Source organism: Electrophorus electricus, chromosome 1 (assembly GCF_041902795.1).
Source record: "Electrophorus electricus isolate QZ-2024a chromosome 1, ASM4190279v1, whole genome shotgun sequence".
Taxonomy (NCBI): domain Eukaryota; kingdom Metazoa; phylum Chordata; class Actinopteri; order Gymnotiformes; family Gymnotidae; genus Electrophorus; species Electrophorus electricus.
This window is the reverse complement of record NC_137497.1, coordinates 34,098,642-34,125,994: the sequence shown is the minus strand read 5'-3', so window position 1 is coordinate 34,125,994 and position 27,353 is coordinate 34,098,642. Positions and strand designations below refer to the sequence as shown.

At 42.4% G+C, this 27,353-nt stretch overlaps 2 protein-coding genes across 8 annotated transcripts in view; one reads left to right on the top strand and one right to left on the bottom strand.

Moving 5' to 3' along the window:
* The first annotated feature begins 1,659 nt into the window (after nt 1-1,659).
* On the top strand, nt 1,660-15,910 carry scn1ba (sodium channel, voltage-gated, type I, beta a). 2 transcript variants are annotated; one of them, XM_027005311.3, is made up of 7 exons: nt 1,660-2,057; nt 3,241-3,610; nt 9,998-10,164; nt 11,630-11,867; nt 12,897-13,038; nt 13,256-13,327; nt 13,611-15,910. In XM_027005311.3, exons 2-6 carry the CDS (start codon nt 3,559-3,561, stop codon nt 13,320-13,322), a joined length of 666 nt encoding a protein of 221 aa, XP_026861112.2. In that variant the 5' UTR covers nt 1,660-2,057; nt 3,241-3,558; the 3' UTR covers nt 13,323-13,327; nt 13,611-15,910. The 2 variants fall into 2 exon arrangements, with proteins under 2 accessions (XP_026861112.2, XP_026861113.2); XM_027005312.3 differs by lacking the exon at nt 13,256-13,327 and having other exon boundaries at nt 1,660-3,610.
* A 186-nt stretch (nt 15,911-16,096) lies between these two features.
* gramd1a (GRAM domain containing 1A) overlaps nt 16,097-27,353 on the bottom strand; it is a 30,893-nt gene continuing 19,636 nt past the window's right edge. For all 6 annotated transcript variants that reach the window (XM_081716494.1, XM_081716498.1, XM_081716503.1 and 3 more), the window contains 13 exons: nt 27,160-27,240; nt 26,331-26,449; nt 25,757-25,997; nt 24,346-24,502; nt 23,777-23,920; nt 22,665-22,786; nt 22,060-22,202; nt 21,357-21,460; nt 20,858-21,073; nt 20,519-20,606; nt 18,915-19,022; nt 18,510-18,630; nt 16,097-18,117 (listed from right to left, as the gene is read on the bottom strand). In XM_081716494.1, the coding sequence (XP_081572620.1) occupies nt 18,004-18,117; nt 18,510-18,630; nt 18,915-19,022; nt 20,519-20,606; nt 20,858-21,073; nt 21,357-21,460; nt 22,060-22,202; nt 22,665-22,786; nt 23,777-23,920; nt 24,346-24,502; nt 25,757-25,997; nt 26,331-26,449; nt 27,160-27,240 (1,758 nt within the window). In that variant the 3' untranslated portion in view covers nt 16,097-18,003. The remainder of the gene's footprint in view (nt 18,118-18,509; nt 18,631-18,914; nt 19,023-20,518; nt 20,607-20,857; nt 21,074-21,356; nt 21,461-22,059; nt 22,203-22,664; nt 22,787-23,776; nt 23,921-24,345; nt 24,503-25,756; nt 25,998-26,330; nt 26,450-27,159; nt 27,241-27,353) is intronic.

The following is a 27,353-nucleotide window of genomic DNA, read 5'->3' as shown; positions in this document are numbered from 1 at the left end:
CTAAGTGTAAGCGATATAATATCATATTAATGGAAAATAATAATAATAATAATAATAATAATAATAATAATAATAATAATAATAATAGTATTAGTAGTAGTCGTAGTAGTAGTAGTATTAGAATTTTATTTAAAGGTGCCTTTCAGGATACCCAATGAGACCGTACATAAACGCATAGATAAAAGCTATGTAAAGGTTAAACGGGAGATAGAAGGAGAGGAAGGCTTTTTATCTATTAATTTAAATAACTATCATAGAAACCGACAACTCAATTTTGAGATAAATCTATCGCTTTCTGATCTCTGTAGTAATAAAATGGTTGATAATTGTTCTGGCTAAACACAAAAGTGTGAAAATGGCTCCCCCCTTCGAATAAATCTACAGTGTGTTATACGAAGTTATAGACTCCTAACGAGCGTTTAATGGTGACCTTCATAACTTTCATTTGTAGCACGCGTTGTGCTGGTATGCCGCTGGTGCTCTTGAATTAATGTGTTTGTGTGTGTATATATATATATATATATATATATATATATATATATATATATATATATATATATATATATATATATATATATATATATATATATTCTGTTCAACATTCCCTTAGGTAAAAATATAGTTTAGAAATCAACTCTTTTTGCTTAGAACAAGCTAAAGCAAAAAGTACGTTGTGGGCTTCCGTTACTTTCACGTCCTTCATGTTACTAAGACAGAATGATCCTACTTTGTTGTTTTTGTACCTGTTTAGTTCATAGATCTGCGCAGGATGTATTGTGGGTAGACTGTAGGCCTATAGCTACTACAGAATTTGGAGAAAGCGTTACGTGCAGCACGAACAGGCGACATCAGAATAGTCAGATTTTTGTGAATATTCAGGTTATTGCAGTTGTGCGATTAAAATGTTACACGGTGGTCTGTGTAGTTATAATAATGAAATTCACATTATTGCAGATTAGTAATATAATTAGTTTTAGTAATCAAATTGTCAAAGTAGGCTAATTTTGTTTAATTTAATGGGTATTCTTCAGTGTTTACTGTGTAGCAGACGTAGCTAGTACAATAATGTATTCCAAATAGCGGTCTTCAATCTATTTTCTCCTCAAGTTTTGTTACTGGGCAGTATTTGTGGGCCATGTACATATGTTCGAAATGGCTTCGGCTTTCGTCGCCGTAATTTGTACGCAGAAGAAGAAAAAAACGAATCTAAACGTGTTGTAATGTCTGGTGCGCGCGCGAGATAGAAATAAAGCCAGAATAAGAAAGGATTGATCTTAAAGAATTTAACGTGACCCGTACCTTCCTTTTGTCAGGGGTGTATGTTCGAAAAACATATCTAATAGTCTTATAATAATAGCATAATAATAAAGTGTCTTTCATCCAGTGTTGGATAGACTACGACTTTGGCATTGCGTGGGTGTAGCAACGGAGTAGAAGCTCTAGAAGTCAAAATATATGTAATTAAAAAAATCATAGTAAATGGGTATAGTTTCTATTGCTGTATAGGCTGTCGGTCGGACGTTGCTACAATGACGTCTAATTGTAGCACTACACTTAGTCATAATACAGGGTTTTTATCTCGGCGCCCAACACCTCTGCTTTCCATCTCACTACTGCAATGCATCACTCCTCCCTCCCGCACCCTTCTTCTGTGTCTCTCCTACGTCCCCTATCCCACAGCCTGGTCAGCGCTGCATCCTTTCCTTCAGACCATGTGATTTCGCCCACTCGTCAGCTTTTTTGGAATTACGCGTGTCGACCTTATTCAAGAAGATTTTGGTTTTGTTTGAATGAAAATTTTATTCACGAATTTATGAAGAGAGCTCGAGCACCCGTGTCTGCGTTAATTTGCATGATACGGCAGCCTAGGTAATCCACCCGGCTGGCCGGCGTGACTGGCGGAATGATTTAAGTCTGCGAACGGAGTGACTTTCCACCCAGGAGCGGGGTTTGGATCATACAAATGGAGATCACAAATCCAACAAAAATCTGACGAAGAACGATTCAGAGGAAGGGGACTGTTATTCCGTGACAAATACAGATGCTAATTGGTCACGGTAGGCAGAAAAATTAAGACACAAACTGTTAGAATTTAGAAAGGCCACACTGGAATTGCTTGAGATACAGTATTGCATGCGTTCTTATTTGCTTCATCTGGCCACCTCAACAAAACACCGTTGTAGCAACATTGGTCTAATGTTTTTGCTTGCAAACAAACAGTTTTTTGTAAGTGACTTTGGAATGTAGTCTTGGATGACTTAAATTGCCCAAAATATATTCCCCCTTATTTACAGCTATTAACATATGAACGTTTTCAGAATTTACCTGCAAACGATCTGGGAAGTATATAAGGGAAGCATATTTTGTGAATCATCAGTCGCTGCTAGACATATGATCCATTTGTTTGTATATAGCGCATACAGACGTTTGGCAAATGGTAACAAAATATGACCATATGGTACAAAGAATAACGACCCGGGGCTGCAGAGGTGTTAGAACCCTACGTAGTCTTACTGTCTGAACAGACGATTTCATACCTTTCTTAAAATCTATAAACATCGACGAGTGTCTTGACGAGAGAAAATAATATTTATTATTCAGGTGTGAGATGATTGCTATTCATTGCATGTCTATCAAGTTACCACTTTTGCTGACATTTATGACATTTAACTGACACAGTCTGTAATCTTTAAGTTTGGTCAGAAGAACCTGTCTTGGGTAACTTATGTAGTTCACAGTGGCATGACATACATTTCATATAGCAATAACATACCAAGATATTTCAGCAATAAGCATTAATTTACTTTATGGGAATGTACACATAAACCAAAGAGACAGACTCCTATATGAAATGCATGCTTCCATTGTCCATTTTAAATTTAAATCACTGTGCTATTTCACTGAAATGTCTTTTTCTCAGGTTGCTCAGCTTCCTTTGTAACTGTTTCACAGTCAGATCCCTTGTGGTTTAGATCAGTTGTCTTCCACGATATGCACTAATTCATTTTCAGTATAGTTTTTTTTTCTTAGCACACAAACCTCAAATTCAAGTCTTCCATAACAAATGGAATGAAAGGAAAGTCAGTTATAAAATAAATGTGAATGTGAGATGGTAGATCAAGTTTCAATCAGAGGATATTTTGTATTTACAAAAAGCAGTACTGACATGCACCAGAGTGGCAGTTTGGCTTAAAGCGATTTGCATCAGCGCAGACACACATGTTTGTCTCTGGATTAAAGAGTTGAACAAGGATTCTGCGAACAGTTCCTGCCTGAGATCTGCTTCTGGCACCTTGGGCACCCTCGTTCCCAACACAACACTCCGTGTGGTGACACCGTGGACACGCATCCCCGGAACGGAGCGAGGAGGAGAGGAGCGGAAGGCTCTAGTGAAGTCACCAGACTAGGAGCATCCCGGTGTACCCACTCCGCATCAGGGGTGGGGTTGGGGCCACCCACAAAGGCCCCCTGGTCTACAGCAGCAGCGTGTTGGGAGTGTGTGTGTGAGAGTGTGGTTGTGTGCTTGAGACGCAAAAGGGACACAACTCCTCAGTGAAGATGTCGGCAGTGCAGCTGCTGTGGATGCCGGTGGTGCTGTGTGTGATGCAGGGTGAGTGACACGCCGTCTGTCATGTTTACAGCGTAGCATGCTGGAGACATATTGCACACTACATCTATCTGTTTATCTCTGTCTGTCTTCTGTCTCACCATTCAGGTCAGGACACCATCCTCATTGCGGGGGGGGGGGGGTTGGTTATGTGCAGTTTCAGTGCTGACAATGTTGCTTTGTTTGAGCTTTGTTCTTTAGGATACATTGGTTAAGTGTTCAAGGTAAATCAGTTTATCACCTAGCTCTGTCACATTTCTGGTGCTGTGTGTTGCCTTTGTGCTTTTGTGTGACTCTGTGCGTGTATTCTGAAGATTGCTCAGTAAAAACCTGAATCAGCTGGATGGGTAATAAGATTGAGACACAAGCTGGTTGGTAAATGAGTGGATGTGTCTGGAAAGCTGCACAGCACACTGAAACCTTAGAAATAGGAAGATTTTCCAAACCAGAACGTCTGCAGGTCCTTCCCAACGAAATCTTAGACTGTCATTCCTGCATTCCCACACTAAACATGTGGATTTACATTATCTTAAGAGCGATTCCCCATTAACCAATAACTGTTGTCCCTTTGGAGAACACTAGATGAATGCAGTGAAAACTGGGACCCTTCCCATGGAATTGGGTAGGTGGGGAAGTGAGTCCGGCTTTTACCTTTTACTAGATAATGCTGTTGGGCACTGATGGTGGTTTTCTAGTCTATATGTCTACCAGTTCTCACAGAAATTAAGTGCGCTGAAGTAAGTAGCACAGTAAAGAAAAAAAGTCAATTTCCTGTCTGGAAACAGGTGTTGTGAGCTATGCTTCAGTGAAAAATGTCCCAGATTACACATCGTAGCCAGGCCCTCAGCGTGCCTTATGTTGGACACATTGCATAAGGCACTTCTTACAGATTATGAAACGATAGGCAGTAAGGTCCCTAATTCCAAATGGATTATCTAATATAAATCTGATGTGCTATTCCACAGATATTTTCTAAACTGAATGGGGGAACTTATTTCAAGATGAACTTCACCTGTTCCCTCTTGCTTATGAGCATTCTGTGATATCATACACTATGCACCATAACAAAGTCCACATAACATCTCCCATTTACAAAGACGAAGCAGGTGAGGTTAAGAGTGCTACTAGAGAACAAGAAGAGAGTGGATGCCAGATAATTAAGACTGTTGTTTACCACCAGACGTGATAGCAAAAGTTGCCTCACATGGCAATGTAAAATGTTTATTGATTTGTATGTTTTTAAAGACAGTAGGCCCCATCTGAGACAAATGTATTCTGATAAGAGAGAGTATTGACTGGCAGACACACAGCTATACATGTGCGCAGTTAGGGGGAGAGAATGAAAAACAGCTAGGTGGGATGAGGAAGAAGGTGGGATAAGATATGGTTGGAAAGAGAGAGGAGAGAGATAAATGAGAGATAGCTGGGGGAGGGGGTGAAAAGAAAGTGAGAGGGGTAGCAAAAGAGTGGATGAATGAAAAAAGAAAAGCACTTTGCACCCACAGCATCTGTCTGTGTGGTTTAGAGTGCATCGCGTGGTCTCAAACCATCCTGCAATATCCAGCAGCTTCAAACTGAAGCTGTTTCATTGCTGTCCTTGGCGCTCTCAGCCTTCAAAAATCAGAACAGCTATGAAGACAGACTGGCAGTCAGCAAAGAGCTCTCTAAATGGCTGCGCTGCAACTGAGAGACAGCCACGGTCAATATTTACTGGGTGCTTAGTGTGTGAAGTAATATTAGCACAAGTATTGGATATCTCCAGAACTACTGGATATCTCCACAAGTACTGGATATCTCCAGAACTACTGGATAGCTCCACAAGTACTGGATATCTCCACAAGTACTGGATATCTCCACAAGTACTGGATATCTCCACAAATACTGGATATCTCTTGGATTGTTGGAGGTAGTGAAATGCATACTTGCCACAGCGTGAGACTCTTTCTAAGAGGATGACAGTGACTTTCCAAAACAGCAGCAGCGAATCAAGACGTCATTGGCAACTGCGTTTTAAAACAAAGAGGGGTTTATTGATATGCCACTCAATGATGCCATTCTGTAACTACCAATGGGGTAGTCAAATTGTTTAGTGCTTGAGTATGATCCTCAAAATAAAGAGTCTAGTATGTCCTGGGACTGTTTGGTATTCCAGCTAGACTGTTCCAGCGAATATGTTTTCTGATTAGTACGGTAAAACAGTTGGCTGCCTTAAACATGGGCTAAGTTGTAAAATTGTATTTAGCAATTCAGCCAGTACATATCAAAGAATCCCTGGAGATGTACTACATAAACTGGGAAAAGAAGATATTGAGCTGTAGTGGAGCTGTGGGATTCCAAGATGTGTCAGCAGTTGTTAAAAACCAGGGTCCTTTTTTGGAGTCAGGGTTTCAGTGTGTACCCCCAACTGGTAACGTGATCAGCTAAAATGTTTATGTTAATGACAATGTGGTTTAAAGCACAAATAGCTATGGTATATATGAACCTATTCATAGAGCCTATTCATATTAATTAAATAATTACAAATTATGTGAAAAACTTGCATATGGGAGGCTTTGTAGAGATGGAAAGAAGGGTGGAGCAGAATGTGGAGAGCTGTTACATTACAGCACATATAGAACTAAACTTGCACCAAACACAGCAACAATTCTGTGAATAATGCACGATGAAAATAATAGCATCATTAATCCACTATTCATAAAGGGTGTGTAACGTGGGATGTTCATTGCATTTCACTCTGTAAAACCAGCTTATGGGCAGCAATTGTGCATACGTGTGGTGTGCTTTTCTGCCAATAAAAGAGCCAAAAGCTTTGTGTCACCTGATCACACAGTTTAGTCAGCGGAACCTGGGCTACAGCGGAACCTGCTCTTGACAGCAGGTGATTTAGCGAGCATCTTGGCATAGTGTGGCAATGCTCTAAGTGCAGATGTATGTGTGATTGGGGGGGGCAGTAGGATTTTTGGTAGTGTAGGTGTGCATTTTTGCCTTCTCTAACAGTACATCTGTGCTCCGTAGTGCTGAAGGGCATTTGCAGAGGGACTGTGAGAAGGGAAAAACTGATGCATTAGAGGAGCCGGAGCTGGGCTGAGAGGTCATGGAAACCTAGGCAGAAGAAAGCAGCTAAGTGAGACAGACAGGATGATATTGGTGGCTTGCGTTGCTTCACTGACGAACATAAATACAGTGTACCAAACTTTGATTTTTCAGTAGCCTTTTTTTATGTAGTCAGGTGACCCAATACTCAGGGCTGCAGAGTTAGAAAGAAAACTGGATCAGCAGCACCTGGAAGAACAGTGAAGTGACAGAGCCACCAGGAGACAAGCAGACCAATGAGGAGGGAGAGTTGTTGTGTTCAGAGCTTTCCAGATTTCCAGCAGAACGTCCTTCCATCTTTAGTCTGCAGTGACGCAGGTTCATGCACACTGCTTCATCTGTGAAACAGTGGGGTGTTTGTGTGTATGTGTGTGAGAAAGTGAGTGAGTGAGTGAGTGTGTGTGAGAAAGAGGACAGGGAAGTGATGGAGAACATGCCTGCTAAATCTGTACAATGGCAGACAAGGAAAAATAAAGGGTCATCTCTCACCAGTAAAATATTAAAGAGACATTGCAATTTAAGGTAAAAGTCATGAGCAAAATACCATAACACAGTCTTTTCTCCCACATAAATATTTTACCATATTTAATACTTATGAGTAAGTATAACACCCCATACAGAGAGAGGGGCTGGCTGCAGTTTGTGAGATTTTCTTTTGATGACTCGGGGGTGGGAACATGACGTGTCACCAAGGCCGTTGCAGTCACAAGCGATGTCTGTTCGTTGACACAGATTGGCAGATATTCTACAGTGAAGTGCATTCAAAACACAGAGATAGGGAGAGAGATGAATGGGCCCCTCTGAGGACTACTTCAGAAGTGTGCCTTTCTCCTGCTCTTGGTGGAATGCAGAGCTGAAGACAAACAAGATCATACACATGGGACGGCTTATAAAGAGCTTTTGTTTCTGTGGAAAGTCTGCTCCCCGGGGATGAGCTTCTGGGGAAACCTCACAGATGATTCCCATTTCCCAGGATGCCAGAGTGTGTACATTAACTGCATAAGGCTGGTGAGGCAGGTATGGAAACAGCTGTGTGTCTGGTGTTCACACCTGTTCTCTTGACAACAGCACAAATTCAGCTATGCATGGCTTATTTCTTTCCTCGGTCAATACAACTAACCTCTATCAGTGGACCTTTCTCGTGGTGCATTAGTTTAAAAGGCCATTGAGCCAGGCCTTGACTACTGAAACTGAAGTGTGGATTGAACTCATTGTGGTACTTGATCTGCCTTTCAGGTGATAAACAGTAAAACATAATCCCCACAAAAGGAGCCTTATGTAATGGCACTCTAATGCTTGGGTTAATTCAGTTGTGAGGGTAGGTGGAAGCCCAAGGCTAGGTTTTGCAAGACATCTGTCATGTAAACGATAAGTCAAATTTATTTATATTTATTTTTAAAGCGCTTTTCACAACAGCCATCATCACAAAGCAACTTAACAGATGTCCATTCCAAGCTCCCAGTAAGCAAGAAATTTATTTCTGTCTCCTCAAAGTGATTTGTATGTCTGTCTGTCTCCCTGTTCCTGTTTTATTCTGCGTCTTGTCATTTAACTGAGTCATCTTTTTATTTTGACCTGTGTGTTTGAAGCATATTTAAAGCATATTTGAAGCATAGCCAAAGAAAATCTCTCCTCCATCAGGAGACATTCCAGTTATTTCCTTGCAGATTTGCGATGTACATAAATTGTATGTGTGATTGTGCAATAATGATGATGTCTCTGCCTCCCCTTCCTCCACTCCACAGTGCTTCAGTGAACATTAGAACATTACACACTTGCTAATACTCCTAATAATTAATGAATGACCAATGGCAGGGGTCACATGGTATCCAAGCTTCTCTGGTAATCACAGTATTCAAGCATTTGCCCTGGGACTTTCTTCCCCAGTCCATTTGGTGGCTGTAACTGCAGATCGCTCGTTAACACTCTCTTCTTTTTCTCTTCCTGTTTTTCTTCTCCCTCTCCCTGCCTCCTGTCCTGACGTGGCAAGTGTGCCCATGTTTCTCTTCATTACTCTCTTTCCCTCCCTGCTAATAGCCATCAAGAGCCACTGCACTGATCCTTCGCAAAAACTCCTAGAGGCAGCATAGAGGTGCTCTTAAGTGAAAAATCTGCTGCGGTTACTTTGCAGCACCATAGAGGACGGCTCTAGCGTACCATCTGCAGTCGCTGTGATTGTACTGGTTTATGAGACCCTGTGCTCTCACTCACTGACGTTGTGTGCAATTGTGTGGTCTGTCCCTCAACCCTCCATTCTGCCTGAACGAAACCCTCCTCCAGAGGTGAGAGGTTGAAGGTAGCACACAGGATGATTGGTTGAGAGCGATTCAGATGGGATCTGCAGGGTGCAGACAGAGAGGGAGACACCTGGAGGTGCAGGTGTGTTCCTCTTGGCTGGCGTATGCAATCTTGATGGCATATATAGACATCTGCATCTATATATGAGTAGCTATATATCTAGTAGCTGAGTAAAGTAGCAGGCGGGTTGCAGAAGGATGTGGACCAGCATCACTCACTGCTGATGATTTATTTCCCCTCAAAATCCCCTGGCAAGAATAATGGTTCAGTCTAGAAAAACCTGCCGGGGCCCTGACTGTGACAGCGGCCTTACAGTCTGGATTCCCTCCAAAGTTTCCCTCCCTACCATATTATAATGAAAGGGAACCTAACTGGTAGAAACCTGACCAACTACATCCATTCCATGGTCACCCAATAGGCAATAATAGATGCTATCCTGCCACATATGTGTCTTATGTAAGTCTTATGTAAGTTACAAGGCTCCTGACCAGTCAGAAACCTGGCCATGAAAGTAGGTAAATAAATGTTTAATGGTTAGTGAGTCCAGACTGTAAGGAAGAAGGTAAGTGACTCTTCCTGCATAGTCTGGCCCCTGGCAAAGGAAATCTGCCAATAATGTCTCATCTATGTGATGAATAAGCGATTTGGACTAGCATATATCAGGGAATATCAGTTGATATTATGAGTGGAAATAAACTACGCAAGACAAATGCTCTGCCTTGGACGAAAAAATGCCAGCATGCACCAATCCGAGTGACAGGAGCACGCACGTCAACAAACAAACAGACAACAACAACAACAACAACAAAAAAACAAACTAACTCATCTACCTGGCTATAATCATAATAATGCCTGCAAGCTCAAATATTACGGAGAGTAGAAATAATGAATGGGGATCACCAATAGTTTGATAGAGACATAGAGCACTTTAGTAAGTGATTAGGAAAAACAACAGCAAACAAAACCATGCGTTGACTGTGGCACGTCCTCCTTCTATAGGCCGGCTCAGCAACGGGGCATGTGTGGAGGTGGATTCGGACACGGAAGCAGTCGTGGGCCACGGCTTCAAACTGGGATGCATCTCCTGTAAAATGCGGGGGGAAGTGCAGGCCTCAGCCACCGTGGACTGGTGGTTCATGGCCAAAGGGGAGAGCGAGTTTAGCCACGTGAGTATGATGTGGACCCCAGGCAAGTTTTAAAACTGCCTGCGTTTGCTTTAATGGAGAGCTTCCACAGACCTCGGCTGTGTTTACATTTAGATATTGTACAACAACGCATCAAAATAAAATATTTTTGTACACAGAAAGGCAGTTAATTGTTATGTGCTCAAACTGTGCACTCATATGTGAATTTATACTGATCTGTTTGCATATCAGACACACTGGTGTATATGATTTTCATATACACAAATCACAATATGTGTACGTGCGTGTGTATGTGTGGGGATTTTAATTCAGTGACGCCCCCAAAAAGACTTGCAGCAGGTTTTCAGTAAGAGAAGCTGGATAAAAGAGGAGGTAGCAGAGAGCACCTTTTGCAGTGAAATGGATGCAATACACTTATCATGAGAGAGCAGGAGGCCAGGTATCATGCATTTTTCATGGCATACAGTTTTTCCTGCATGTCTTCCTTATGGCTGCAAATCTGGAATTAACCCAGCCAAGCCAGGACACCACCTGTGAAGACCCAAAAAAGGAATCTCTGTTAACTGCCAACTGTTGACGTTAGCAGTGTTGTAGTCAGCAGGAACACAGTGAAACATGGAATGAAAAATCATTGACCACATTTACGGTTAGCTCAGGGCTAATACTGAGGCAAGCATGGTGCTACTGCATTCATCCCTGACAGGAGCTTTAAAGAAAGCAATATTAGAGTCTGATAAAGTCTAGCAATGAATGACATTGCTTAGAATGATCTCATTTGGATAGTGCTAGCTGCCTTGCAATCACACCCAAGCTTTGTTAGCCTTTATAGTGTTTTGGGTTAAGTATTCCTTTAAAGCTGTATTATGTAAGTTTGGAGAATTAGCAACCTCCCTGGTGGTAATTTCACAAAATGTGTGCATTCCATTTCTCTGAGCAGATTTGTTTAATGATTGCAAGTGTGTTCACATTGAAGGAGTATTCAAAGTGAACTCAATAAGAACTCGACACTACTTTAAGCACTCTTGTTATTTCTCAAACAGTGCAGCATCAACAAAAGCCACTGACCAAGATCTGTTTATCTGCACAGTCGTTTAGCTCTCCAAATGAAAATCACCATCCTCATTGCAACATGATGCATAATAAACATTGAGGAAAAAAAAATAAAAATCAGGATTTCTTGAACCTTGAGTATGACCAAGGAGTATTGAATAAGAGTTCAAGGCAGCATAGAACAGGGCTATTGAATTAAGGGCTTAGTGTCTGCAGTTCTGTGCTCCAACTCTTCCGAGCTCCACCACTTACGAATAGCCCCTTTATCTAAGAAAGGATCCTACTTAGTAAAATCATGTTGCTGTTAGCAGGCTTGGCAAACTAGAACAGCTCTGTAGACAATAGGGCTGCAATGGAATAGCCAAAAAAGTGTGCTTTAGGATTGTCCCTGCATCATGTGAATGTTGCACTCTTGTCTGGTCCATTTGTGATGCAGATCTATAGTTATATTGATATGACGGGCATGGTTAATGACGAACGCTTCCTGGACCGCCTCAACTGGATGGGCAGCAAGAACACGTTCGACCTGCAGGACGGCTCCATCTACATCCTCAATGTAACCTTGAACGATACAGGCACCTACCGCTGCTACTTTGACCGAACGCTCACCTTTAACTACTACGAGTTCCGCACCAACATCAACAAGACCATCACCCTTAATGTGGTGCCTAAGGGTGAGTGAGGGTGGATGAGGTTACTGCATGCTGTCACAACCAAACACAAAACCGTGTTAGAAGAGAGAAAAAGCTTGAACATAGATTCATGACCGCATCCAACAGAACATCCTAACCGGATGTCAAAAGCAATAACACAGGAAGCAAGGACACATTTTTGTGTCATGAAAGTAAAGTGTTTCCAAGGCAACAGGCTTTCATCTCTCTCTGAGTAGCCTTGACTAGCAAACAACTGCTTATAAATCTACAGGTAATCGTTGTATAAAACAGCCACCATTCAGGTAAATTTATCCTGGTGAGCATTACCACTTACATGCTTACGCATGTACTTCATTTAGTTCATTTAATTTTTCATCAGAAATCAGCTCTTCTTTGAAAGTTAATGTTTCATTGATATTCACTCACCACTCAAATTACTGATAACATATATTCTCTATATGTTTCTGGATGATGGACCAGCCTCTACTTGGGAGTGACCTTTGTCTTCGTCCAGCAGTGGTTATGTGGGCAGAAATTGACCAGTGATAAAAGAGTGGCTCAATAAAAGGCCAGTGGCTAATAGTAAATTGTGGCATAGGTGAAGTTGGACCCGGGAAAATAAAGGGCGTGTGCAAGAGCCCATGATGGGGCGGGAGGCTGGGGGACCCAGGGGGCTGGTGGTTTATACATCTCCTCTTAATGGAAGAACAGAAAGAACAGTAATACATTAACGTCACTGATACTTCACTGCACAGATATGCGTTGAGGTTGGGCTGATTCAGGGGGATTGCGGTGCCATCTATCTGTAGATAAAAAGGACCCTTTGACCCTTTGGTTGAGAGATGATATTGCACTACACCAGATACAAGATTATGTAATACACAGAAGCATTTGTCTTACTTTTTACATTCCTATAGTACTAATAACTCAAGTGGTATACAGCACAGCATGACCCGAACACAAATTTCTATATATCTCTAAAACACTGAAACATCAGTCGATATCCTCAGTATCACAGAAGCCTGAGGTCTAACTTGTCTCTGTGTGTAGCGACTCGCGGCACGGCGTCCATCCTGTCGGAGGTGATGATGTACGTGTCGATCATTGGACTGCAGCTCTGGCTGTTGGTGGAGATGGTCTACTGCTACAGGAAGATAGCAGCCGCAGGGGAGGAGGCTCTGAGGGAGAGCGCGTGAGTAACACTTCAGACTACTAAAAAACACTCCAGGGTCAACTTCCTCCCTCCCTTTCTCACATACACGCGCACACACGCACAAATCTTCTTTCTGTTCCATAATCGAATATTTTACACGTGCATGTTCACTTGGTGGTATGCCACATGTCTGTCTGCTTCTCTCCTGATTTTCTCCCTTCCCTTCATTCCTTCCTGTCTGGTCCCTCTCTCTCAGGGCTGAGTATTTAGCTATAGCCTCCGAGAGCAAAGATAACTGCACAGGTGTGGCAGTAGCAGAATAACACAGGTGGGTTTATGAACACCCCCATCCATCCCCGAGGCTTCTTTTTCTTAAAGCCTTGATCAGGAATTGCCAAAATAGCACCACATCTGGCTCAGAACTGTGCTGCATTTTACTGTCTGCAATCTTTATTTATTAAGCCCATTTTAAAAGCACCCAACACTACACTGCCAGCTGACAGGAGTTTCTGACTGGACTTTTTACATCTTCATTTTTTCCTTTCCTCTTCTTGAGTGTGCTCGGTAAATGTAATGGGCTTTAACTAATTGGCCTTGGTTTGATTTTTCAGAGCCAAACCCCCTCTCAAACTTCACCCCTGAAGCATCGAGCTTATTCCTGCTCCCCGAGGTCCATCACATTGGCAGGCTCTGCTGTAACAGTCATCTGGTCTCCAGCCTGCCCCTCCAAACCACCACCCTGCTCTCATCACAAAGACTGTCAAAGACGGTCACAAAGCACAATTCCTCACGACCGTGTTTTATTTCACCGAAAGCTCTGTAACTGTGTTGAGGTATGGACTTTTACAATCTCTGTAGTAAGGAATCAGTGCACTGCAAGGGGGATCAAATATAGCATGAATAAATGTATAACTTTAAACATTATAATTTGTATTGAGCATAACATGTATATATGTATTCTAATATTTTTGTTTTCTTTTTTTCCAGTCAAAATATGCTTTATATGCAAGTTATAATTTACCAGTGAGCCACTGGCCATCAGAAATGAGAACATTAATATAAAAAGAGGGTAAAAAAAATAAATAAATTATATATATATATATATATATATATATATATATATATATATATATATATATATATATACACACACACATTTTAGGTTATGATATAAAATTACTTTAAATACACAATATAATGAACAGGAAAATTAAGTGTCATTAGCCACTAGATGAAATGTGAGTGAGGATGTTCAGATCAGTCTGTGACTGAAAGCGTAATGAGACTGGTAATTTGGGTAATGGATCGATCTGCCTCATCCGTAGTAGCTCGGGTGGCGGTGTCAGTAGTGACCAGGTCACGTACAGCATGATTAACGGAACAGACCCGACATACCAACGTTAACAGCAGGCATACTGCGGCGAACCTCAGTCTAATTTCTTCTCCTTCTCACATCTTTAAAGGGGTATCTGAAGTCTGTAAATTGCGTTAAATCTGAGACACCAGTGCAGGCTACATGTCAATGAAAGAAAACGAACGCTGCAGATTAGCATCTAGCACTGCCATTTAGAATGCACGACAGAGCGCAGCTAGCTTTTATGAACTGAAAGGGATATCAGTATTGGTCTTTACCATAGTTGAACTGAAACGCTCAGTGGTCCCCGCTTGCTTCTTGTAGGTTCAATAGCGATCAACACTGTGCAGGGTGACCGATAAACGATGGCGTTCTAAAACAGGAATATTGTAGATTTTAAAGTAGCACGTGACTTGGAACAAATTCGCCTTTATTGAGCGATTAGCGTAAAGCATTCTAGGCCTACATGAAAGGGACGCGAGGCTTGTGAGGTTGCTGATTAGTATAAGGTGAAAACAGACGACTTCCCTGAATAGCGTTTTCTATATATATATATGCATTCAAGCTAAAGTACTTTCAAGTGTAGTTAAACCAACATGACCACAGTTCTCTTTTCATTGCAAAAGGGTATTGCGACTTGGTCATGGTGTTCTTGTGCCACGATCTTAAATAACTGTCCAACAGTTAATATTGTAGCCATCGAAAAGCTTCCCAAACGCTCCATCATGCCAAAATGAAGGACGAAGGGCTGCACGATATTTTGAATTTCAGTGAAATTTGAAATCAAAACTGCCAGGCTGTGCTGCCTCTAACAAAAGAGTATGCAAGCCTTTTACTATTTCTGCATGACATTCCAACAAGAAAAGTAAGAATATAAACTTACCTGAGAAGTAGCTAAAAAGGACCATATTATTTCCCCTTACCCCTTGATCGCCAATTCCTGTCAGAAACTACAGGGGGCAGCATAACACTGCCAACGTCTAACTGCCTTTCCCCCCTCCTCCACATACCAGAGAAGGGTTTTATAACTGTGCTCACAATGAAAATCTCAAGACTTTTAAATACCGATTCCAGTACCTTTCAGAATTTTACGTAATTGATTGTTTTATGAGTAGATTTTTACTGCATGTTAGTTATTTTCCATAAATGATAGTAATTAACATTGAAGTTATGCCTCTAGTCTCTTAGTGGTAATGATATAAGCACCTATTATTAAACACACCTCTTCCTCTTACCACGTTGAGAACTCCACCATTCTCATCCACATTACTGACTGCATATCACTTGTTTATCCTTTTAAGGGAGCACATCATTCAAAATGCTAAAATTGCTGAAAATGAATGAAATATTACATGCATAGTGGCATGGTCTTGTTTGCATAAGGGACTTAGCCCTGCTGTCAATCACTAGCAAGGTCAGCATTACTGAGTGGCATACTCATTTAACATATTAGCTTGTTTGAGTGCTAATATTACTAAGAGACTCCATGTATAAGTCAAAATGTTGCTTGCCAAAAAGATATGAAGTATAATAAATAAATGAAGTAATGAAAATGTGTGATTGCATGTTATGTTTATTTCTTGGGATCTAACTGATAGTTATGTTAATTTGTTTTCAAAACAGATGAAATAAATAAATATTCTTATGCACTTTATCCACTGATACAGCTTGGTACATAATTAGGTGTAAAAAATGTGGTGATCGTAATTGAGCTACATTCATTTATAACAATAATCAGAAGAATTGTTTCAAGCTGTTTTACTGTCACCCAGATGGATGTTTGATATTGCCTGGGTTCCCCAGACTGGAAATCATCAAATGCATAAAAGCAAGTGAGGACATTATACACTAGTTTTTGTTACTTTTGAAAGAACACACAAACCCAACTCTCTCCCCTACCCCCCCCCCCCCCCCAAAAAAAAAAATACTCTCATACACACACACTCACACATTATGCATATGCAGAAATAACCCACACTTAAATTCCCTCAATTCTTTTTTTTTGTGATGTCACTTTTACAATCAGACCTTCACAGTAAAATCAGCCCTCCCCACAACCCAAATAAATAGAACAGCAGATCAGCAGACATGAGGAGCTGGACCACAGCCTGAACTCCAAGGACAAAAAACAGAAAGGAGGAAAAGAAAGAAATATGAGAGACAATGTAGGAGAGCAGGCTGGAGAGGCAACAGCAGTAACAGACATCAGCAAAAAAACAAATAAATAAACAACAATGGATAAAAACATACAAAACAAGTTCAATCAAATGTTGGAGGCAGATGGAAGCAAGCAACCCAGCAGTACAGTGTAAAATGCTTGGTTTAATCCGGGCTTTGAGCTTGGCTTGCTCCCTCAGTCCAACCCGAAGAGCCCAAGTAAATATACGACTCAGCGTCTAATTTTCAACTTGCCAAGTGTACAGTAAGCCTGAATGGTTCAAGTCTGGTTCCAATATAATACATGAAGATAATGACTCAATACAGGACAGACCAATTCTACTTGTACACTCTGATCTACGCATATGCAGGGTCCATGTAACAAAATAAATTACATTCAGAGCAAGGGGTAGGGGTGAACAGTGGTAGAAAGTGTAACAGTGTATTTAAAGACATGAATGTACTTAGAATGGGCAGTTTTGCATTTTTATCCACCTGTTTCTTAATGTCATTGTAACAGTCACTGCATTCTTCTCCCACATATTTATTGCTAAAGCTGGTAGTCATGTTCACATCCCTTGGATCTTAATTGGTCCATGTTTGAGACTAAAACATAACATAATACTCAAAAAGAATCATCAACACAGGACGAGACTTCTCATTTAAGTTTACTGAAATAAATACTGTAATGGTCAAACACGCCCTTTATGAAGCTGTTTTGATTATGTTTCGGCCACTCAGCTCCTAAAATAGAGACACAAAAACAAAATTTGGGAATAATCTCTGAAAAGGAGAACCTGCCCCTTCCATCTAAAACCGAAAACATTGAACTAATGTGTGCACATACAAGGGCCCAGAGAAGTTAAGGGTGGGCAGATTGCTTCTCCTGGATCAGGGAAAGGGGCAGAAATGGAAGTAGGAATCCAGACATCTCGCTTCTTCTTGCCGGAATGTCACGTCTCCAGGTCCCATCCAGAGAGAAAATGTGTTGAAAGTTCAGTCACAAGGCAGACGTGCGGTTTCAGGGACTGAGATGTGCTGGGGCGCCCCGTGCAAATGCACTCATCCATTTTAAAATGTCATCTGTAAGAAGCCTTTGTCGAGACCCCTTCCCCATTGTGGAGAGAAAGTGCCTGGACAGAATAATTTCAAGGTCAAGCTCAGGTGGAGGTGCGGAATAGGAGTGGAGGGAGCACTCATCCAGACTACACCTTGGTTGCCATACACTCCAGTTATTGCTTTAGTGCCGAAGTGATTTTCAGACAGTGCCACCATTGCCATTCAGACACAGTAGAAAGGACGCTCGGCTAACTTTACCCAGCGATTAAACCACGTAGCGACCGCCCCTCTGACACAAATCAGAAGCTCTCCTGGCAGGAAGGAAAATGTCACTGTCTAGCATGTCATCACATCCACAGAGAGTCTGACTGAGGAGTTTGTTTTTCTGTCTGTGTGTGTGTGTGTGTGTGTGTGTGTGTGTGGAGAGCACACTGTCACTGCTCCATGCAGGTCTCGGAGGCGGCCGCGTACGGGGGCTCAGCTGCAGCCTCGTGCAGCCCTTCCGGATGGATTATGCCACTGTGCAGCTTCTCCAGGGACTGCTTCATCTGCAGAGAGGGAAAGGGAACAGACTTCAATCACACACGTACATGAATGTCATCGTCATCATCAAAACATGGTGGGAGTACTAACAGCACCAACACACCAGGAGTCTCCAAAAAAAGTATGTGAACATCACAGAATAAACCTAGTGCCACTGAGAAACATCCACTCAGCTCCTTGTTTTTATTGCGTGATGTCCGCCATGACTGGCCACTAAGGACTTTCTCTTATTTTTATACTTTTCACCCATCTGAGTAATTTTATTTGCAATAATGTTATTTGTAATCAAATTACTTTGTTAAATGGGGGTGCTGATTGCATCCACAAGGTTGTGCGTGTGTGTGTGTGTGTGTGTGTGTGTGTGTGTGTGCGCGTGCACGTGTGTGCACCCACCCACCTGGTCGAGCAGAGTAACAGAGGACTGTAGGATCTGCTGCCACTTGCCCAGCTGGGCTTGGTGGAACTGCCGCTGCAGCTGGAGAACCTGTGCCCACTCAGCCGCAGACTGAGGGAGAGGGCTGTGAGAGAGAGAGAGAGGGGGAGAGAGAGAGAGAGACAGGGAGAAAGAGTTAAGCCACTGACAGAGTCAGGTATTGGATGGTGGTCTTTAGCATATAATAATGCAATTTGGAATAGTACTGTTGGTGGTGGCGGCATGCAACAATGTGTGGTGTTGGATGGTGATGTTTCGGGATGGTGCATGTGTGGAATGCTGCTGGACTGTGGTGTGTGGTAGTGTGTAGTATTGAAGGGATCATGTGCTGTGAGGTACTGTTTGTTTTAAGGTGGATGGCTTGTGCACCTGTCAGAAAGCGAGTAGGAGTGCCAGGTCTCCAGTGTGTGAGCAGCCCGCTCCAGAGCCCACAGCTTGTAGAACAGCATCATGTTCAACGCTACCAAAACCACCAGACTGCAAGAGGAAGAACATCACCACTTCAATATATATATGAAATAAATGCATTAGTATGGTATGGTCTGAAGTAGTGGTTCCCAGTCCTAGAGTCATAGTGCTCCACAGTTGGCTGGGCTGCCTAACTCTACTCCTGGAGATCTATCACCCTGCAGAGTTCAGTTCCAACCATAATCCAAGATGCCTGATCTGGTTAATCAAGGTCTTCAGTCACATATGAATACAGGGGCCAGGTATGTTTGAACTGAAGATCTCCTGGGCTGGACGCGGGCACCTGTGTGTGTGTGTAACACCAGCACCGGGTCTGCAGGATGGCACTGGAAACCACCAGGCATTGTGATATGTGAACGAGACTACACAGCAAAAGTGCTTCGTACACAAAGCCATAAACAGCATACTAAATAAAGCATACTGTACCTGATACAGATCCTACACACAGCAAGAAACGTGGAAAGCCAGGGAAAGACGGAGAGGAAAGAGAGAGGGGAGAGACAGATGCACCAAGTAGCGGTTAAAAAGCACGCAAGTAAAAAAAAAAAAGCGAAAACAAGACAACCAGGCAAGCCGGGTTTTCCAGACTGCCAGCCAATGTACAGCATTCTTCATGCAAGTCTTAACAGTACCATATCTGAAACATTTTGATATCCCTGAAGCACAGTGTTTGAGAGGCCTTTGGCGTCTTAGTGCTAAGAAACAAATCTCACTTCCCAGAGTCCTGCTGTTTTACAGTGGAAAAATATTACACTCCTTTGTAAATGTTAGCAAATGTTGCAGATGTTGATGCTTGAGAGCAATGTTTGAGAAACCGCTTATATGTTTAAGTGTAGGCAGCCTTCTGTGTTACCTTGTTAGCTAATAAACATTCCTATTGGCTTGAACATGCCTGCCTGAACATGCTTGCAAGTCTTAAATAGCAAAAATGTATCTTTGTTTTTCGCAATGGACAAAATTGAACACAAGGGACTCTAAATAATTAGAGTAATCTTTAACGCCATTAATGTAATTATAAATGTCTCACATTTACAAGCCAGCAATGTAAAATATTAACCTACAACAAAAGTTTAATCTACAACAAAACAACTAGCTAACATTTGTGCAAATGAACATTCTTGGATTGTAATTTACATGTAAAACTGCTTACCTAATTACACGATTAATATAAGAACAATGTTGTACAGGATGAGAAGAAAGCATCATCACCTCACAGGAAACAGCGTTCATTGTCTTCTCTGCTAACCACTTTGTCTACTGTTAACTTGGCTACATACTTAACTAGTTAGTTAGCTACTGCACAGATGTGCAGAGACCAATTGTGCATGTGCATTTCAACATTTAGACTCAGTCAGTCAGTCTGTTCATCTGTGAGTGAGTGAATATGCTTCTTCTAGACTGGCTTCTACTAGATTGTCCAGTAAACAATAAGAAAGAAAACGTCTGTGCACACCCCTGACCTCCCCCCCCCCCACACACGCACACACACGCCCATACACACTCACATGAAGCTAACGATGAGCAGTATGGTGGATATGTTGTTATTGCTGGCTGCTCCGCGCCACCTGTCTCCAAACTTTAGGTACTGTGCCCCTGAAAAAACACATAATTCCACATTTCACCACTAGAGGGCAGCGCATCATGACACCATCAACTGTACCTTGCCAACTGTACACCTAATTGCTTTTTTGAATGTGTAGTGTGTAATATAAACAAGATTATAATATCCACAACCAAACCCCACTGCAATTCCCCATTTTATCATTAGAGGTTTACCTCAGTGACAAGACAATGAATCCAGCTAATCGCAGAATCTCACCTATCTATTGCCTCTGTCAGCTCACCTGCATCTCTGTGCTCTCTCTCCTCAGCAAGTCCGCGATCAGCGCGTTCTCCAGCTCCACCCCCTGGCCCCTCTCTTTCGGAAGAGCGCCGCGTGTTTCGCTTGCGTCTGCGTAGGCCAGCGGCTAGCTTAGATGTGTCTGCAATGGCGGCTTCACCCACTCCAACCACAGACACCTCAGACTGCAGCAGTGTCTCGAGCTTACACACCTCCACCTCTGCACGTCCAAAACAAATTACAGACAGACAGACCCCAGGCACTGTTAGCTTTATAATAAGAACAGTTTCATTGTCACTGCTCAGTACAAGCACAAGGCATCAAAATGCAACAAGGGTCAGAGCACATTGAACGGCGCTCCTGGAGCTGAGAGGACCTATGAACATGTGGGGGATGCTGTTATATCCAGAACCAATACTTTTCTCCTGTGCTGTTTCTATTGACTTGGCAAAGCCTGACTGTGTTTGTGAGGTGAACGTGCAAGAAGTGTGTGGTGTGTGTACCCATGTGTCTGTAGTATTCCTCTATGCCACTCCACGTGTTCTTCTCTATTAGAGCTTTCACCAGGCTCCACGGCTGCTTCCTGTAGCAGATATCAGACGAAACCCTGCACATGCCAGCATGCACACACACGCACACGTACACACACACACACACACACACACATGCACACACACGTTACCCTACATAGCCATTTGACACCTGTAACGAAACGCTAGTGGGAAGGGATCCACGTGCATGGCATATAGAGAATGAACTGAACCAAAACTCTACTCCAAAAGATGGAACCCATGAGAACAGGCTAGGCAAGTGTGAGAATGAGCAAACGTATCAAAATGCTACTCCATAAATTCTTTGACAAAACAAAACAGGTCGAGACACAATCAGGAATCGTTAGTGCTATCGTTAACTTTACCGGAAGGCTCGGTATGCAGGCACAAGACAAACAATACAATACAAAAGAGACAAAGGAAAACCAGGTTTATATGGTGGAGTAATCAGTGAGGGAACTAGTAAGTATGACTAATATGCAGGCGGGACTGATGGGTGCAGGTGTGATGGCAATCAGGGATTGGGTCGCCCGAAGATGTGAGAACACCATCATCATCAAAACCACAGCAGAAGTACACCATGTGGCTGGGTCTATGGCTTTCTGAGCATCAGCGTGTGTGTATGTGTGTGTGTGTGTGTGTGTGTGTGTGTCACCTGAGGCGGCTTTTCTGTTTACTGATGGCTGTGAGGCAGTATCTGTGTATGGTGTAGAAGTAGTCCTGGTACGGGATGCCCGATGTGATCACCTCCGAGTCCACCACATAGCACTCGCCCCGAGAACTGCTCTTATACAGAGTCTGCACTCACACACACACACACACACACACACACACACACACACACACACACACACAAGCATCACTCTCACATCCAGTCTCCACACCATTGTTTCAACCATCACTTCATCTAACTTCCAGTGAAAAGCCTATAGACACAAATCTTTAAAAAGGAACATTTTTACCTTTTAAAAACAATACAAAGTAATCACAAATGGATTTATAGAGCACCTTTTCAAAATCTCTCTCACAAATTTCTAGAACATTTGTTAAAAATTCTTTTCACAAGCAGTCTCTAAAATGTAAACTAACATGTACACAATTGAACAAAGAATCAAAAGGAGTGTACTAATGCCATCTCTCAGGGAGCTCTCCTACTTCCTGACCTTCTCAGTTACAGTAATTTCCTATCATCTTTATTTACCCATGACTTACAAGGGTGTGTGTTATAGGAAAAGGGTTGTAAGCAAAGGGGGGACCCACCTGTGTCTCCACCACAGGGGCTGTTTTGGGGCCTAGAGGGTTGTTGATGGCAATCGTGTAACTCAGAACTCTGGTGCTGTTCCCACTGCTGCTGTCCTGCTGCCAGTCCTGCACCGAGAGATCTGACAGAGAGAAAAAATAACTGAGCTAGACTTTGTGTAACGCACCGTGGGAGAGAGAGGCAGAGAGTCAGAGGGGATCTGTTAGGAAGACTGTTAGAGAGAAAGGCTCGAGGCACACGAGAAGGAGCGCGGGACAGAGCAGAACAAAGAGGGAATGGGACAGGAGGAAAGGAACAGAGAGAGAGAGTATCTTCTCCATAGGAGCGAGATTTAAACTATGCATTGGCAGAAAGGAGGGACAAACAGTCACTTCAGGACTGGTCCGACAGCCTGTGTGTCATAGTCCACTAGATTTACATTTGCCACAGTGTACAGCCTGCCAAGACACACATCATGAGAGAGTGCGTGAAGCCATGAGAAGGACAGAGACAGAACAAGACTAGAGATAGTGAGAGAATAAGAAGAAGAAACAGAGAGACCTAAAGCAGTGATCCCTATACAATAGAAAACCAATATAGCGTAAATGAACATGAGCACACCCATTAGCGGAACAAAGAGCCTGGATAACAGCATACCAACCTAGACCAGGCAGTCAGGGTGTCGCAGAGGTGGGTGAATGGAAAGACAATGGCCTATGAAAACCATCCACTGACATCCTACACCACTTGGAACACTCATGTCCCACCAAGCAGGACAAGCCCCTCCTCTGGGAAAAGCAGTACATTGAGAAGGTGTGCCTCCAGCTCTCCACAGCATTATGAGCATGTGTGTTAACAGCCCCAGAGCAGCTACAAGGACTTACGACCAAAAAAACACCAGTTGTGTTGACGCTGAGTGGTAGCTAGAACTGCGAACAGACCTGCCAACTCAGCTTTACCAGTTTTTCACTCCATTAGCAACATCAGCATTTTGGAAGATGCATCCTTTAAGAGTGGAACATAATCTCTGGCCCAGGTGTAGAACTCTTCTGATGAAGATAAAGGAGAGTGGACAGCTGAAGGTAAGAGGGCAGCAAAGGTTGCAGTAGCAGAGGGCTAACAGTGTGCTGACCGGTAAAATGGCGCTGGGCAAAGAGGTGCTGGAGGAAGTGGGTGTCAGAGAAGAGCAGCTCGTGCAGTTTGTCCACACCAATGCGCAGCACTGTGTTGATGTGCAACCGGCCTCGGAGATCTGCGCAGAATGACTCCACCTCACCTAGAGACAGGAAATGGTTAAGTGGGACCAAGCACACACACATGCGTGTGCGCACGCACACACACACACACACACACACACACACACACACACACACACACACACACACACACACACACACACACACACACACACACACACACACACACACACACACACACAGACACCTCCTCTTCAGCTAGTATTTCATTAGCATTATTGGGCTACCTTAAAATTACATATTACTATGATGCCACACACCATTTAACTCCAAAGTGTCTACATCTAGACACGTCTAGATAACAATCTATAATTAAGATACCCATCAGATAAACATCAAAAAAGCTAGTGAAACATCCTGTAAAATTTACAGGTATATTATGTGACATTTGCTATTTCCTAACATCACTGAAAGGATGGCTGGCAGGAGATTAAACTAGACTAACTCTCTTCCTGGGTGTCTGAGGAGTTGCTGGGGTCTGTAGGAAGCTCCTCATCATTGGTCATGTCCAGTGATGACAGGTTACCCAGGCCAGGGGAACTAGCCACTGCTGTCTGATTGGTCGGTTCTGGCTGGCTGTCCTGCCCACCCTCCTCCAAGTTCTACAGCAAGAAAAATTGGCTGTTGTTATATGAACAAATCAATGAAACTTAAGAAGAAAAAAAAGGTTTATTATAACTATAATTATTATCACTGATGTTATAACTACTCTGTTGTATATATGTTTATATTTTATATGTATATATATAAATTTATATACATATTACATAATTAATAATATTATATAATTTATATTACATAATTACATTTATGTGTATATATATATATATATATATATATATATATATATATATATATATATATATATATATATATATGTACATGTTATTTTTATATTTTACTATTTTGTATAGAATTTCATATGTAACCAGTTTCTACACTATACACACAGTAGCATGCATGGATGCATATATACACGCATATGCACACACAAAATAAGGGTGCTTCATCTAAATGCTTCTGTCATGTCTGAAGATCATCAATATAATCAGAATTTTAAGTATTATATACACTTCTAACATTTCACAAGGATCTGCAGCAGTTATTTCATTAGATGCAGAAAATGGTTTTGATCACACAGAAGGGCATTATCTACTTACAGTTCTCAGTAAATTTGGATTTGGTGATACCTTGAGTTCCTGGATCAAATGACTTTATACCACTCCATTAGTTTATGTTTGCAATAAATGTATCTATTCTTATTCCTCCTTGAACCAAGGCACTGATTAAGGTGCCCAACATCACTTTTGCTTTTTGCTCTGGCATTACATCCTTTTTGTACTGACCTTAAGTCTGCCTCACATTAATGTGGTATGGTTGGTTATGGGGATGAGACTAAAGTTTGCTGATGATTTTAATATACTTTAGTCATCCACTGTCTGCTATTCTATACACTAATACTATTATAAAATTATTTGGCTCTTTTCAGACTATGAGCTTAATTTTCCCCAAAAAAATTGATTGTTTTAAATACCGTAGTTGTTAATGTTAATGCACATCATGTACTGTAGGTGTTAATGTTGCACATCAAATGTCTTCTATCCAGGATGCTTTAATTACCAAAGTACCTAAAGGGACTTTCAGAGGTGGTCTGTTTCTTTCTCTAGCAGGCAATGAATATTGTAAAAATGTATATTCTTTGTATACTTTTATTTTTATTTCAATACCTTCCATGTTTTTACCTTAATCAACGTTTCCTGTAAATAGACAAAGCTATTTCTGGATTTATCTAGAATGGTAAGGTTCCTCGTATTAGGAAATGTATTCTTCAACAATCCAGACATGCAGAAACTCACCACAGAAGCAGCCACGCCGGTGTGTGTGGAGTGTGTGGAGTGTGTGGCGGTGTTGGGCGGGGAACTCTGTGAGCTGGGCGGTGAAATGGACGGACTCAGCTCCGGCTCAGCAGCTGGTCGGGTTCCCGGAACCTCCACAGGCTGGGAGGGTGAGGAAGAGGAGGGTGGTAAAGAACCAGGAGTCGCCAGCACTGAAGCCTGATCCAGCAGGTCAGTGACGGAGGCTGGCTCCTCACTAGGTCTAAAGACAGCGAGAAGAGAGAGACAGAAAGAGGAAGAGGAAGAGGAAGTGAGACTTGCTATTGACTTCCTATTGCGTAAAACACAAAAATATTAAAACAAGGCAAAAGTGAGGCCAGAAACTGACCGTGCAGTGTCATTGGAATTATTTTTCTTTTCATTTGCACCCACACACACACACCTTCGACTAATAAACTGCATCTACACTTGCTCTGACCAATTTATATGAATATACATAATACTCCGAGCCAGCCTCAAAAGGACAGAGTGAGCTGTATTCAGCAGGATCACTTCCCAAATAGCAAAAACAGACTGCAGCTCAGTGTGCACTCACAGCAGGCCATTCATTTGTTCGGCAGTGGGGGAAACGTAGTCATCATCCTCACTGGTCAGACCCAGCTCTGTACCGTAACACTGATGCACGATGTGCCACAGCTCTTTAGGAGACAGCGTCTAGAAGAGCGAGAGAGAGCGTGAGAGAGAGAGATTCCACCATCAGTGCGAGAGAAAGAGCGAGAGAGAGCGTGAGAGAGGCCATCAACAATGCTAGAGATAGAGCAAGCGAGAGCAAAGCTGCCAGCTCTCAAACACACTCAGCAGTCCATTATTAGAAGCACCACAGGTTTTAACTATCACATTGTAAGTGGTAAGTGTACAGTTAGATACTGTAGCCTGTCAATTGCCATTTCCAGTTTCTGTTAGCCATCGTGTAGCCTTCGATCAGCTTCCAACAACAGGACCACTCTTGGCTGGCTATTTTTGACTGGCAGACCACTCTAAATCCAGCAGTCACACTAAAATATTTGAAAACCCAATAACAACACTACTGTGTCTGACCCTCTTCTACCAGCTCAGCAAGCACAACCACACCACTATCACGTCACGTTAACACTGTACTGAGCTTGTGCTCAGCTGTATCTAGCTCTGCTGATCTTGTGATCGTGCTCAGGATCTAACCAGTGACGAATGGGGCAGAGGACGACTGACAAATCAGGCATACCAACAGACGGCCTACGGTCTGCAATATATAACATGCACCTATAAGATCTACTATAAAATGTATCTATAAGACAGGTATCTCATTATGGATCTGGTGAGTGTAGCCTTCCATCAATAACGAGAGGTGTAACTGGCTGGGACAGTGGGCTGCAGAGGAACCTCACCTTGTCCATCAGAGCGTTCTGCCACAGTCTAAAGATCATCATGTAACTGCGATCCCTTGCTCCAAACGATGTGAAAAAGTGCTGAGGATGGACAGATTGGGAGAGAGGAGAGTCAGTGGGGGAGACTAAAAGCTACTCTGTGCACTGGAGTTTTAAAATCAAGCGTTTATTAGCCATTTGTTTGCTCCAGTGTG

Bases quoted from the DNA above. Each gene is read 5' to 3' on its own strand.
- scn1ba (XM_027005311.3), top strand. From the start codon at position 3,559: ATGTCGGCAGTGCAGCTGCTGTGGATGCCGGTGGTGCTGTGTGTGATG. The intron at 3,611-9,997 runs GTGAGTGACACG...CTCCTTCTATAG, and splicing joins GGTGCTGTGTGTGATGCAGG to GCCGGCTCAGCAACGGGGCA. The intron at 11,868-12,896 runs GTGAGTGAGGGT...CTCTGTGTGTAG, and splicing joins CCTTAATGTGGTGCCTAAGG to CGACTCGCGGCACGGCGTCC.